This window comes from Oryzias latipes, chromosome 17 (assembly GCF_053564925.1).
Source record: "Oryzias latipes strain Hd-rR chromosome 17, Olatipes_Hd-rR_3.1".
Taxonomy (NCBI): domain Eukaryota; kingdom Metazoa; phylum Chordata; class Actinopteri; order Beloniformes; family Adrianichthyidae; genus Oryzias; species Oryzias latipes.
In genome coordinates this window covers 10,746,832-10,760,447 of record NC_136253.1, presented here as the reverse complement: position 1 = coordinate 10,760,447, position 13,616 = coordinate 10,746,832, and the positions used below count along the sequence as shown (strand labels likewise).

At 40.5% G+C, this 13,616-nt stretch overlaps 1 protein-coding gene across 2 annotated transcripts in view; it reads right to left on the bottom strand.

Moving 5' to 3' along the window:
* The window catches only part of slco5a1a (solute carrier organic anion transporter family member 5A1a), a 36,127-nt gene that overhangs the window by 3,842 nt on the left and 18,669 nt on the right, over nt 1-13,616 (bottom strand). For both annotated transcript variants that reach the window (XM_004078797.5, XM_078934403.1), the window contains exons 3-8: nt 11,695-11,912; nt 9,317-9,481; nt 6,909-7,107; nt 2,151-2,310; nt 1,748-1,992; nt 66-130 (exon numbers count right to left, since the gene is read on the bottom strand). In XM_004078797.5, the coding sequence (XP_004078845.2) occupies nt 66-130; nt 1,748-1,992; nt 2,151-2,310; nt 6,909-7,107; nt 9,317-9,481; nt 11,695-11,912 (1,052 nt within the window). The remainder of the gene's footprint in view (nt 1-65; nt 131-1,747; nt 1,993-2,150; nt 2,311-6,908; nt 7,108-9,316; nt 9,482-11,694; nt 11,913-13,616) is intronic.

Sequence of the window (13,616 nt, the reverse complement as noted above, 5' to 3'; positions counted from 1 at the left end):
AGAACTCAGTTGTGAGGTCAGGTCTCTCAGGAAACTCCAAGCATTCGGTTCAAGTTTCTGCTCACCGAGAGTCCTGAGGAGAACAAACTGCATTCCCAGAGCAAACGGTCTCTCCTGCTCCGCCACAGACCTGCAACGCCAAACCACACAGAGGCTTAGAGTGACTCAGCAAAACAACATTTAACTGTCCAATTCATGCCAGGAAACTACCACTTTTAAAAAAAACTAACTTGTTGAAGGAATTAAAAGCCTCAGTAAAAATAAAATACAAATTAAAAAGAGTTTTTTTATAAAACTACATAACACATTAATAGCCTGAGCCGGGAAATTTCTTCACTGTTTTTAAACTAAACTTTCTAGATCATAAAAAAGTAAGGACCTCATTAGAAATTCACCTTTTGGGTTGTGGGCAGACCTGCTGATGCGGAAGTTAGCCTACCTTAAAGTTAGTCCTGTCATGGGATTGATTTTACTTTATGCGTTTAGTTTATCATGCAATTAATTAATTTATCATCTATTTTAACCACATATTTTCTGAATTCTGTGATTTCTCTATTAGGCCTAACTTTGATGTATTTTCATTTAAATTTGTGACATTGTGGCACAGTAAAAGATCAAAATACAACTAAAACGCTGCTTTATTTTCAGCATTTTACAACACCAAGGTTTTTGTTTTTGGTTTTCAATTTCCATCCAAAAAATATTGACCACGAACGTCTTATTAAAACCATAACACATATGTTGACAGATCTTATTCAACAGTTTATCACAACAGCAAGACAGTAAAGACGTGTGATTTGATACTTTCCTTTAACCTGTTTGCTGAATTTGATCATTTTGAAGACTGGGATGAAGCAGAAGAGAAATAAAGAAGAGAATCTAAGAATTTTTCCCCAGAGAGAGCAGAGCGAGAGCAGAGCGCGGTCGGTCTATACGCTGTAGCTGTTACCATGACAACACGACATACAGCGTTTGACATAGTCCGCTTTTTGTTAAAACAATTAAAACAAAATATTACACAATTGAACCTCTAGTAATTGATTAAACTTTTTATTTTCAGTATTGACCATGCTATAAGTAGGGTAATGTGTTTCAGGTATTTCCAGATATTACATGTGGCAAGAAAATGGCGAGCAATGCCGGAGCTATCTACAGTTTTGAGCATGATGGCAGCTCACTGAAGTCAGACCATGAATACTTGGATGTATTTGTCTACAAATGGAGAATTTAGAATTGTAAAGGAGAAGGCAGACTTTGGCCAGCTCATGGCAGCTGCTGTCACAAACCTGAGCTTTTTCAAACCGCGGGTCATAGGGAATAGTGGGCGGGGTTTAGACTGTCGTGAGACAGGTTAGTTTTGCTCCTGATCCATCAGAATTTGAATAATTAGAAACACAATTTTACTCTCAAATTATTTTATATAGGTCCTCCATCATGAGAAAAAATGCTACAATGTGTGAAAAACATTAAAAACCTTATTTTCATTGGAGTGGGTCTCTAAAAAGAAGCCTTTACTCTAATTTAGAGGAGATATTTGGTCTAGTGGCCACCTTAGGAATTGCAGCTTAAAGTGCCTCCACCATACTCTTCATGTTTCTGAACCTGCCTCTCCTTCAACACATAGGTCTGTGTCTTTTACTGATGTAAGTTGGTTTATGGTTGTAAATAAAGTTTTGTTTTCATTTTTTTAAATGGAAACTGTGACTGCTGGGATCAATGGAAAACAGAAGAGTTGACTGCCTCCTACCTGAGGGTGACAATAATGGCAGACGGCTGAGCACAGGCAGTGATGAGGGTGACGATGAAGAGAAAGATGAGGAAGGGGATCAGGGTGTTGCATGTGCGGTTGCACTTCCCGGACAGGGCGTAGCCGTTCTCGTTCAGGTATGTCTTGACGATGACGAGCTGCAGCTGGTTGCTGCCCTGACCACCGGAAGACGGCGTTATAACCTGCCGGCTCTGGACGCAGGCGCAATCCGAGTAGTTACGGATCTGCAGGTCATACAACATGTTAGAAGGAAGGAAAGAGGAAGGATAGCCTGAAACTCATATTAAACTTTTCAGAACGGTTTGCAAAGAAGACATAATATCTGCACTTTTTTGGTTCTATAACTCAACCGTCTATATGTGACTGAGCCCCTCTTTCTCACCCCGTTGCTGTCATTGGCCACACCACTGCAGCCAGCCAGGCAGGGGTTAAAATATGTGATGCCATCAGAACCGCAGACGGGGGCGTACTCATGGATTTTACAGCCACAGTTGACATTACAGCCTCCAGTCAGGTTCCTCTGAGTCATGGTGAGTGTCGGCCTGGAGAAAGAAAAATGCCCCATTATCAACAGTTTTGAGACAGAACAACAGAACAATCCATTTGTTCATCCATTTGTTCAGGGGCAGAACTGCAGGGGCAAAAAGCTTTGCCCTCCCCCCCAATTTCTGAGTCAACATAAGTATCACTATTGACAAAGGTTAGGAAATCCTCACTGCAGTGCGTTAAGTAAATTAAACTGTTTGAAATACGTCTTTTTGATTCTTTCATTTGTAAAGGCCTTCCACTCTACTGTTCTTATTTGCCACCCTTCAATAGTCTCTTGCCCCTCCCCCTTCCCCCCCAATCAACTGTTCTAGTTCCACCACTGTGTTAATGCTCACTTTTGCATCTGTCTGGTGATAAATCATGGGGGACCGGCACAGCTGTATGAAATGAAGCTCTCAGGCATGCAGACTGTTTTTACAAACATTTGTGAAAGAATGGGCCGCTCTTAGGATCTCAGTGAATTCCAGCGTGGAACTGTCATAGGATGCCACCTGTGCAACTAATCCAGTGGTGAAATGGCCTCGCTCCTAAATATTGCACAGTCAACTGGGAGCTCGGTAATAACATGATAGAAGAGTTTGGAAACAACAGCAACTCAGCCACCAAGTGGTAGGCCACATACACTGAGGGAGATGGGTCAGCGGATGCTGAAGCACATCGTGCAAAGAGATCGCCGACTTTCTGCTACAGAGCTCCAAACTTCACGTGACCTTCAGATCAGCCCTAGTACTTCATGGAATGGGTTTCTATGGCCGAGCAGCTGCATCCAAGCCACACATCCACAAGTGCAATGCAAAGCATCCAATGCAGTGTTGTAAAGCACACCGCCACTGGACTTAAGAGCAGTGGAGACGTCTTCTCTGGAGCGATGAATCACGCTTTTTCATCTGGCAACCTGATGGAAAACCTGGGTTTGGAGGCTGCTAGGAGAACAGTACATTTCCCATCCAGTCCGTATGTGTTTTGTGGATTAGGAGAATGCGTTCGACTGTGTCCCCTGAGGTGTCCTTTGGACGATGCTCTGGGAGTCTAGGTTCCAGGGAGTCCTACTGAGGGCTGCCCGGTCTCTGTATGACCAGAACAGGAGCTTGGTTGGCATGGCCGGCAGTAAGTCAAAGTTGTTCCTGGTGCATGTTGGACTCTGGCTCTGGTGATAAACGGTTGTCCTTTTTCACCGGTTCTGTTCATAGTCTTTAAGGACAGAATTTCTAAGCGCAGCCAAGGGTGGATGGGGTCTGGTTTGGGGACCACAGGATTTGTAGAGGGTGTTGTCCTGTTGGGTTCATCGAGCCAGAACCTCCAGCATGCATTGGGCCTAGTGTGACGCAGCAGGGAGGAGGGTCAGTTTTTCCACCAGAGAAAGGTAGTTTGCTTTTTCTGGGTGCATGGAGTGCACCTTCCACAGGTGGAGGAGTTTAAGTATCTTGGGGTCTTGTTCACAAGTGAGGGAAGATCGGAGCATGAGATCAACAGGTGGATTGGAGTAGCTTCCACTATTATGCGGTCGCTGTACCGTTCCATTGTGGTAAAGAGAAAGCTAAGTCAGAAAGCAAAGCTCTCAATTCACTGGTCAATCTTCATATCAATACTCACCAATGGTCATGAGTTCTGGGTCATGACCGAAAGAATGAGGCCAAGCAGCTTAAAGAGCTTCCTGTGTAGGGTGGCTGGGCAGCCCCTTAGAGATGGGGTGAGAAGCTCAGAGTGGAGCCGCTGCTCCTTCACATTAAGCGGAGACAGTTGAGGTGGCTCGGGCAATCGGTTTGGATGCCTGTTTTGGTTATTTTTCAGTATTTGGCCTTGTCCCCTTAATTCCAGTGAAAGGAACTCTGAATGCTTTAGGATACCAAAAGACGTTGGACAATTCCATGCTCCCAACCTTGTTGGGGGACAGTTTGGAGTGGGGCCCTTCCTCTTCCAACATGATTGTGCACCAGTGCACAAAGCAAGGTCCATAAAGACATGGATGACAAAGTCTGGTATGGATGAACTTGACTGACCTGCACAGAGTCCTGACCTGAACCTGATAGAACACCTTTGGGAGGAATTAGAGTGGAGACTGAAGGCCTTCTTTACCAACTTCAGTGTGTGACCTCATCAATGCCCTTTTGGGGGAATGGTCAAAAATTTCTAGAAACACACTCCCCCATTTTTTTATTGAATGAGCTTTCACTGCTACATGCTAACATCTTGTGTTTATTTTTGTGACGGTTGCTTATCCACATCTTTTTTTCTAAAACTTTTAAAAACAGGAAGATAAACAGAAGAAAAAAACGTTTTGGAACAAAGGGAAGACAATGTCTAACAACATTTTAAAACTAACTTGTTGCATGACCTTATTACGGTATTTGAATTTCTAAATGTAATGCAACTTTAATAGAAACTGAAAAAAAATGATTTACATTGATCCTCTGAGGTAATAGAGTTTACAGGAAAGTTAATAAAAGTCTAAAAAAATAAAAAAAATAAACAAAAAGAGTTTTGAAACAAAGAAAGAAGAGAAGATAAGGGTAGCCAAACCCACTGAAGGAGAGAAATAAAAAGAAACTCAAGAGGGGACAAAAAAGATCCTCTCCTCCATGCTGTCCTTGGACACCTGCCACTGTTACCATGTAATTGTTCTCAGAGATGCTGCATCCCAGAGTAAAAAACGCCCCCGTTTGCTGGCTCATTATTTTGCACAGACGTTACAGATGAGCAGATGAAAACCCACCACTGCCTCCACCCAAGGGGTCCGATGTGAGATGGCTCAGTCCTGACTCTAAGGAAAGCCCCTGTGGATTCTAAAGATGCAGCAACAAGGAGGAGGTTAAGGTAAAAAACGATCGTCTGGAGGAGAGTCCTGAGGAGCTCCTTCATCACTGGAGGACGCTTTTCCTCCCGTTTTACACTTCAGTTGAGTACAATGAAATTAAATGGGAAGGAACGTTTTGTTCAAAGAGGAAAATACTGGGTGAGGTTTTTTTCACCCATTACCACACATTTTGACAAATAATACATGTTTTTTAGCTGTTTTAGAGCATGATGGCACATCACACACCTTTTGCCACACAAATGTCCATGGAGCTTCTTAAGAATTTGATCATTGTACCTGGAAACAACCTACACAGCTACTGTTTTTTTTGGAGATGGACTTGGGAAATCTAGTCACTGATCTTGTTACATTATAAACAAATACCTATCAAGTTAAAATAAGGCACTGAACCATCATCCCTAAAGGGAACTTCAATAAACTTCTTGGTAATAATTTAATGGAATCTGCAACAACCAGTTAATGTATTCCTAATATTTCCTGTAAAATAACAGTTTTGAAAATATCTTTCTCATCTTAACAAAATTGTCCATTCATCAGGAGAAAGAAGAAAAATAAATTCTACCAAAAGAGCAGAATGTGATGTGCTCGTCTGAGCCTCAAAGGAGGTTTTAAGGTTTGACGACAGGGGCGGAGCTAGAACATTTTATATGGGGGACAAGAGAGAAGACTTTGGAAGGGTGGCAAATGAGAACAGCGGAGGGAAAGGCCGCTACAAATTAAAGCATCAAAAATTCATATTTCTAACAGTTTTATTATGATTTTTTTCTTATTCATTTAAAAATGATACTTTTTTTTGCAATTTTAGAGAAGCTTATTTAGATGATTTCTTAATCTTAATCATTAATAATATTAATATTGACTCAAAAATTAAAAAAAATCGTTCACAGTGGTCCTTTAAATATGATTATGCTGTTTTGGTCATAGGACACCGTTTCTGCAGAGCCGCAGGAGTTCATCAGATTTTTCCTCTGAGTTGTGGGTGGGACTGTTGGTGAGGAACAACCTTGCCCCCACTCCCCTTCCCAGTTGCTGAGAGCTCTCTGTTTACACTCCCGCTCCGCTCTTTCCTCAACTTAAGATTACTGGTGCATCATAAATGGCGAACAATATTGAAGCTTTACAGTCGTACAGTTTGAACCAGATGCCAGCTCATACAAGAAAAACATAGACTTACATGGATCTAGATCTAGGGAGCTTGTGGCCTGCCCAGTGTATTTTTTACATCACAAGTACGTGAATGATCTTTTCTAATCGGCATCTCTAAGCTTTTTTTTTTTTTTTTTTTTTTAATAAGCACCCTTGCTCTTAATTATCTTAAGGTTTGGATGTGTGATTGTGTTTCCCTGCAAAAAATTGACATTGTCCCCCGCCTTCACCCCAACAGTAGTCAGGTTAGGCTCTGAAGTTGTGCTCTCTTGTGATGTGTGTGTGTGTAGTTGCATAGATGCACAGTTGCTGTAGAGACCCAGATGATGGATTTCATAATTCACTGTCCGTCTGTTTTTCTGGATCGATGCTTTTAGAAACAGAGCAGGAGGCAGACTGCCGAGCAGCTCTGCTGAAAAGTGTCTTTTTTTTTTCTTGCTGCTTTCTTTTATAACTCGTGTTCTGTGGGTGTCTGAAACTCGGCCTGCATGGTTCCTATATCTGCTCGTCATCTGTCTGCTTTTTCTCCTCCCTCACTGTCTGCTGCAGCCTCCGTCCTCCACAGTTACATCACCATGGAAAACACAAACCTGAAGAGCACTTCGGGTGGGACACGGACAAGCTTCTCACCCGGTGGTGTAGGGAATGTTGATTCCTCCGAGGTTGATGCTCTCGCAGCCCACGATGAAGAGGGTGGAGAAGCAGAGAAGGGACACTCCGCTGCAGATCATCGCCAGCTTGGCTGACTCGCGAGCCCCCAGCTTCAGCTTCTTGATGATGTATCCACCCAGCACGATGCCCACGCCGGCACTGGGCACGATGATCAGACCTGAGCAGACAGAGAAGCCTGTTTTAGAGGAAAGCAAATGCACCTGAGGGGGTGGCCAGGTTTTTAGTGAAGCTGTCTGTCTTGATTTTTGTAATTTTTTACTTTGCAAAAATGTGTCAGAGGCCAGAAAAAAGCAGTTCTCTTACAGCTTTTCTCCTAAGGTTTGGCTCATTTCTTGAAACAGAAATTACATTCTCAAAACAACATGGACAAACCTCCAAACCACTTGGCAATTGTTCACAACAGAATGGCGTTTCTCATTAGTTTCATCAAATTGCAAATGTCTTAGTACATTTTTCAATGTCTCAGTACATCTTTCAAATGACTAAGTACAGGTAGCTTTCATTTAGCACAATTTCCAAGTGAATAGATCTTGTTGATCTAAACTGATTGTTGATTCTCAGTCTAATGGTCTAATAGTCTAATCCCTGAAACTCAGAGAGATCTCGTGGGGCCTCACCTACCACTATATGTTATTGTATGGGACAATGTGAATTTCCACAATGGCCCGCTCATCAGGGCCTGGCTCACTACTCATCCAAGGATGGTCATAGTGTTCCTACCACCTTACTCTCCTTTCCTCAATCCTATTGAGGAGTTTTTCTCTGCTTGGAGGTGGAGAGTGTATGAGCATCGGGCTCCAGATCAGAGGTCCCTGCTCCATGCGATGGATTCTGTGTGTGAGGATGTTACAGGAGTTCAGTGTAGGGGATGGTTGCGACATGCACGCCGTTTTTTCCCTCGTTGCATCGCAAGGGAGAATATACGCTGTGATGTGGACAAAAATCTGTGGCCAGACAGACAGCAGCGTGTGGATCGCCAGCGGGGGGGGGCGGACGATGGCCAGGAGAGGGAGAGTGAGGACAGCAACCAGTGAAGAACTTTTAGTTGTGAAACTCAAGCATTATTCACAGCACTGTAGGCTGCATATCATTTTCATTGTTTTTTTGTTTCTGTTTATATTATAAAGTATATTATGCTGTATACAATTTTTTTTTACTCTGATGTATGAAAGTTACTTATGTGTGTGAATGATAATGGTTACAATTTCCTTAGCAGTATGAGTGTAATGTGTGCTGTTAAACCTAAGAGGTCAGTCTTACCCTAAAATCCTTTTTCTTTTTTTAGTTTTATACAAAATTGTATTCAGTTAGCTATGCAAAAACAGTCCAGTATCCATTGTCAATAAAGGACTGAGCTAAGACTGAAAGGTGGACATGAGGGATATTTCTGTGGTCCTATCCCTTCAGGTTGAACAACAGCATATAAAGGAAACTGCGTTTCTATGGCTTGCTGTTGTCTTTCTCTGATTCTCTTCTCAAGAAGGAAAGTGGTCATGTGGTTGCAGACAAGTTAGTTTCTCAATTTTAGTGTTTCAATCTCTATCTGTAACAGAAAAGTTCACAGAAAGACATTTTTGTCTTAATTTGTTGATTTAGTTCCTTTGAAACTTGTAATGAAGAATAACTTTTTTATACACAAATGGAACCTGACTGGAACATACTATATATAAGTGGTGGACCATGCATTACACACTTGGGCCCTCAGTAGTGCTATGTCTGAATCATTCAACCCTTCTATTGCCATCAAGGCCAGTGCTGAGAGCCGACTGTCCAGTTGGGTTTCTGCGTAGGTTATAATTTGCTTCAGAGCCGAAAATGTCACACATAGTAGCTCCATGCACATAGTATTTATAGATGGCAAAAGGTCTGTTGCAATGCAAACAATATTGAAAACAGATTAGTAAGGCCATAAACCAATGCAGAACAGCAATCTGTAACCTATGTAATCTGTGACCTTAGTCAGCATCTTCAATAGTTTTTAGGCAGCAGCAGGCATGCATCACTCTGAGCTGTTTCTATCTGTGCTTCAGTGTGTGGGGGGGTCAGGAGTGCATGCCCAGCAGTGCTGCATTCGTGTGCATGCATGTCTGAACAGTTTTTTCAGCTAAATGTCCTCAGAGCACCCTTCATCCGCAGCTCAGCTGGCTCTTCATTATTAATGTGGGCTTCCTGCTCTGGGATAAAAACCAGGCTCTTAATGGACAGATGCCAAAGTCTGGGGTGTTGTTTAAGTGTTCTGCTCCATCTGCATCATGGCTAAAGCTGCTGCAACAAAACATCCTCGCAAAAATCAAAATAAGCTCAATCTAGAGAAGTTTAGGTTCTCTGAAAGGAGGAGAGCTTTTGGGATCGTGTGTAAGCCTCACCAGTGTAGATGCTGGCGCTGGATGCCGGAATCCCAAACTGAGATTCGATGAATTTTGGAATGAAAGTGATGAAAGCGGTGACGATGGCGCTCTCTGCCGTGTAGGACAGGCTGACGAAGAGGAAGGTCACATTGCTCAGGATCCTCACTGCAGCTTTAGGCAAGTCTGTGAGAAAAACAACACAGCTTCTTTGTATCATTACTGCTGTTTACTGAATATAGTTTGAATATGAAAACAGATTTATTTCTGTGCACACACGTTTTTGGTTTAGAAGTTAAAAGAATGTGTTCATGTTCATCAACTTCTACATGAACGTAGTTCAGCAGCTTCAAAAGCCTGTCTGTAGCATCTAAGCAAATAAAGTATTTACGTGTACTACAAGCAAACTTACTTTATAGTAAAAGCAAGGGAGTATACCTGAAGTTTACTATTTATCTACAGTACTATCTTTAAACTTAAACTTTTCCAATATACTACACATGCATGGTCTGTAGTAGACTTGCTATACTTATTCTCAAGTAAACTTAGTAAAATAACCTTCAATTGAACTACTTTTTGCTAAGGGCAAAACAAAACAACTGAAATAAATATTAAAGGTTTGTGTCTTCTGAGCTGCCCCTGAATGCATCGCTTAAGCCAAATTCAAACATTTAAAAACTCTTCCAGCAAATTCTAAATGACTTATAAGACTACATTATAAGATTGCATGGATTTGACACACACATTTAAATTTGGCTTATGATGCATTCAATAGGAGCTTTTTTTTTTATGCTACAAGAGGTTAAATAATGTGTTTGTTTGAAAACCTGGAATTTTCTTTAACATTTTCCAAGGATGTTTTTTTCTTTCTATTAATATAAAGAATAAAAAAGTAAACTCATTTAGGTTTTATAGGAATATTTTATAGTAATTGTATAATTATTGCTATATGTTTTCTTTTTACAGACGTTTTATATTATTTTGAACTCTGACTAACGAGCACATCAGCATTTTAAGGCAACACTTCTCCTAAATGTATATATTTTCAAGCACAAGCCTAACGTTTAACTTAGCCTTCCTCTGATCACCATCAGAATGTTTGCATGTCACAGATATTAGTTTCAACTTTAAATACTACTGTCATCAATTAGAATATAATTTGTGGAACTGTCTTCAATATTTTAGTTGTTCATCATGTCATTATTTACTGTTTACCAGTTTGAACAGTATTAGTTTAAGGCAGTGCTTCTCAAATAGTGGGGCGCGCCCCCAGGGGGGGGCACGAAGCGATGCCAGGGGGGGCGCGCGGTGGTGGCGGTTTTAGGCACAGGTTTGTCCGGTGCGCAAATTTAACGTGGGGGCAGCGGTGACAGCGGCTCAGTGCTTGGAAAATAATCTGGTCCACTATTCGGTTCCTATTGTCTGTTCTGTCTGTCTGCGGCTGCGCGAGTGAGAACGAAAGGGGAGGGGTGGTGTGGGCCCTGTCTGCCAGGGGAATCGGGGCACGCGGACCACTGCTACCGCTGCCTGTTGCCCAAGATCACCGCTGCCCTTAGATTCCTAAGCTCATGCTAACAATGTCATTCTTTATGAACTATTGTAGACATTTTGATGACGTGTCTTTATTTTCCATCCATGTTTTCTTTGTCTGCCTGTGGTTTAGTTGGTGTCAGACAGACATAAAGACCGCAGGTAATGCAGGAAAACAGCTGCACTTTTATGAGATCAGAAATAAACAATCCGTCATTTAGAAAAAAAAAATCAGCACGTTTTTACCTATTTCTTCAGACTAAAAACGTTAAATATATTGGTGCTGCTGTGTTAATGTTTCAGATCAATTTAGATTTAATATTATTTATTGATTGAATTATTTTTTTCAGCATCAAATGGTTCAGTTGGTCAAAATGTTTCTAGTTTAAATAAGGAATGACAGATTTTTTTTATTTCAGGTACTTTCAGCTTCTTTTCTGTTTTAGACTAGAACAGGGTTTCTGTGGCTAAATAAAGTTAATATTTGTTGAAAGTGGATTTATTTTGCTTTTTTCTTTTGTTAGTGTTAAAAGATACAATTTTAGGTATACAAATTTTATAGATACTGACCTGATGTATTGTCACCGCGCGAGTGTGTCTGTGTGTGTGTGTGTGGGGGGGGGGGTTATGGGGGGGGGGTCAGGGGGGGCGCGAAACATTTTCTTTTCCTAGGGGGGGCCTGGCAAAAAATAATTGAGAAGCACTGGTTTAAGGCAACCTTGAGTTGACCTTGAACTTAACCTGTACTGTTCAGTCTTTCCTTTTTTAAAGCAAACTCAATAACATCTGATTGTTGTGTGTTGTTACACTTAACCCACTTCATGTGGCAGAAGTGCTGTGGGTCAAAGGGTGCCTGAGAGACGGCGTACCTTTAATGTCCTTGCCGAAGCCCATGGACGAAGTGACCGCCTGGCTCTTGTTGTTGCTCTTCTCCTTGAGAACGTCGTCGTCACTGGACAGGTCGTCAAGACTCAGCTTTTTCCTCCTCTTCTTCTTCTTGTGGCGAGGCGGCAGCTTCTTGGGGAACGTGAACATGGGGAAGATGACCAGCAACATGGCCACGGCGCACAGCAGAAAGCCGCTCCACCTTAGAAAGATAAGAGTTCCTGAAGCTGGAATTCCTCTATTTTTGCAAGCTTTTCTTTTATCCACTTGAAAAAATTCAGACTTCTAAAAACAGATCCACTTTTATAACAGTTTCAACAGAATTTCTAAAAGGAGATGTTTCACAAAAATGATCCAGTGTTCCGAAGAGGTCAGTACGGTGGCCCTGAAGTGCAAATCACTTCAACTAATCACTCAGCACAAAAACCTATGAAACATCACAACAACACTTAATTCAATTCAATTCAATTTTATTTATACAGCCCAATATTATAGTTCTTACATTTTATGGTTTCCTTTTAAGAAAATAAACCTTATGGGAAAAAAAGAAATTTCCAAAAATCAAAATGAAATGTTAATAAATGAAACAACAGAGGAAAAAATGTTTCTGCATTAAGTGATTTGTTGTTGTGATTTGCACTTCAGGGCCACGGTAGGTCAGCATTTTAGAGAACTGGCTCTAAATGTAAAACCAGGCATAAAGTAGGTTTAATCTCTGTGCAATCTTACATTGCTGTCTAAATGTAAAACTCAGATTTTTTCTATTTTTTTATTTTTTATTAAGATGCATGTTGGTTCAGGTGTGAGAAGCGCCAAGGAGGCCTGTCTGTTATTGTTTCCTGTTGAGCCTCATTACTGTGCATGGATACATAAATAAACGTCTCCCTGCAATCATCACCTGTGATTCCTGCAGGAAACCCGTGGCTGCCTGCTGCTAAGTCAGACGATGGCATCACTGCTGGCTCAGAGGAGATGACTAATCACATCTCTCATGCTGAAACCAACAACACGATGAAGATATGTGCAAAAGCATCACCTGAGGTGCAAATATTTATGATTTAAAGGAAGTTTTAGGAAGTATTTTTGGAAAAAGGGATTCAATTAGAGAAAAAATTCTCGTGTTGTCGCATGTAGTTTACAAATATGCAGATGTTAAAACATTTTAAACACAAATCTAATATCACCGGAAGGCTCAGCCTAATAACTACGTCACTACTGCTTCTGTATGAGTTTTTAAGACCAAAAATGATTGATTATAAAATGTTATAATGTTATTAATATAATCAATGTAGAAATTAATATATAACTGCTTAATTTAACTAAAATAAATTCAAAACCATAATGAAATAAATACTGTATTTATAAAGATACAATTTTACAAGTTATATTAAAATAAAGAATGTATTTATACAATAATAACATAAAAAGCTTAAATACATAAACTACCAAACAATTATAAATCTATACCAGTAATAAAAAACTTTTATTGTTTTTGCTTTAAGTAATAAAAAATGTTTTTATGTAGCTCCATAACCAAATTAGTTTAAAATGTGCTTCCAAATAAACAATGGTATTTTAATATTAATATTTATGAAAAAAAGGCATCTACGTTTACTCTCTATTTTTAGTTAATATTTAGAACACTCAATAGCTTTTTTAATGTAACTTTTACATTTTGTCATTTGCAGCCTTCCATATTTATGTCCTAGACTCAGTGCTCAACATGCTCTGTGTTCATGTTTATATGAAGAATGGCCCTACTAGCTTACAAATGATGAAAGTGGTGCAAATCTTCAAATAAACTTTCTATCTATGTTATTTCTTTAGATTTACATCAGTTAATGTTTAACTAGTCTTTAAATGCTGAACTTTTTCTTCTGTTGGAAAAGCAAAAAATGTGCGAGTC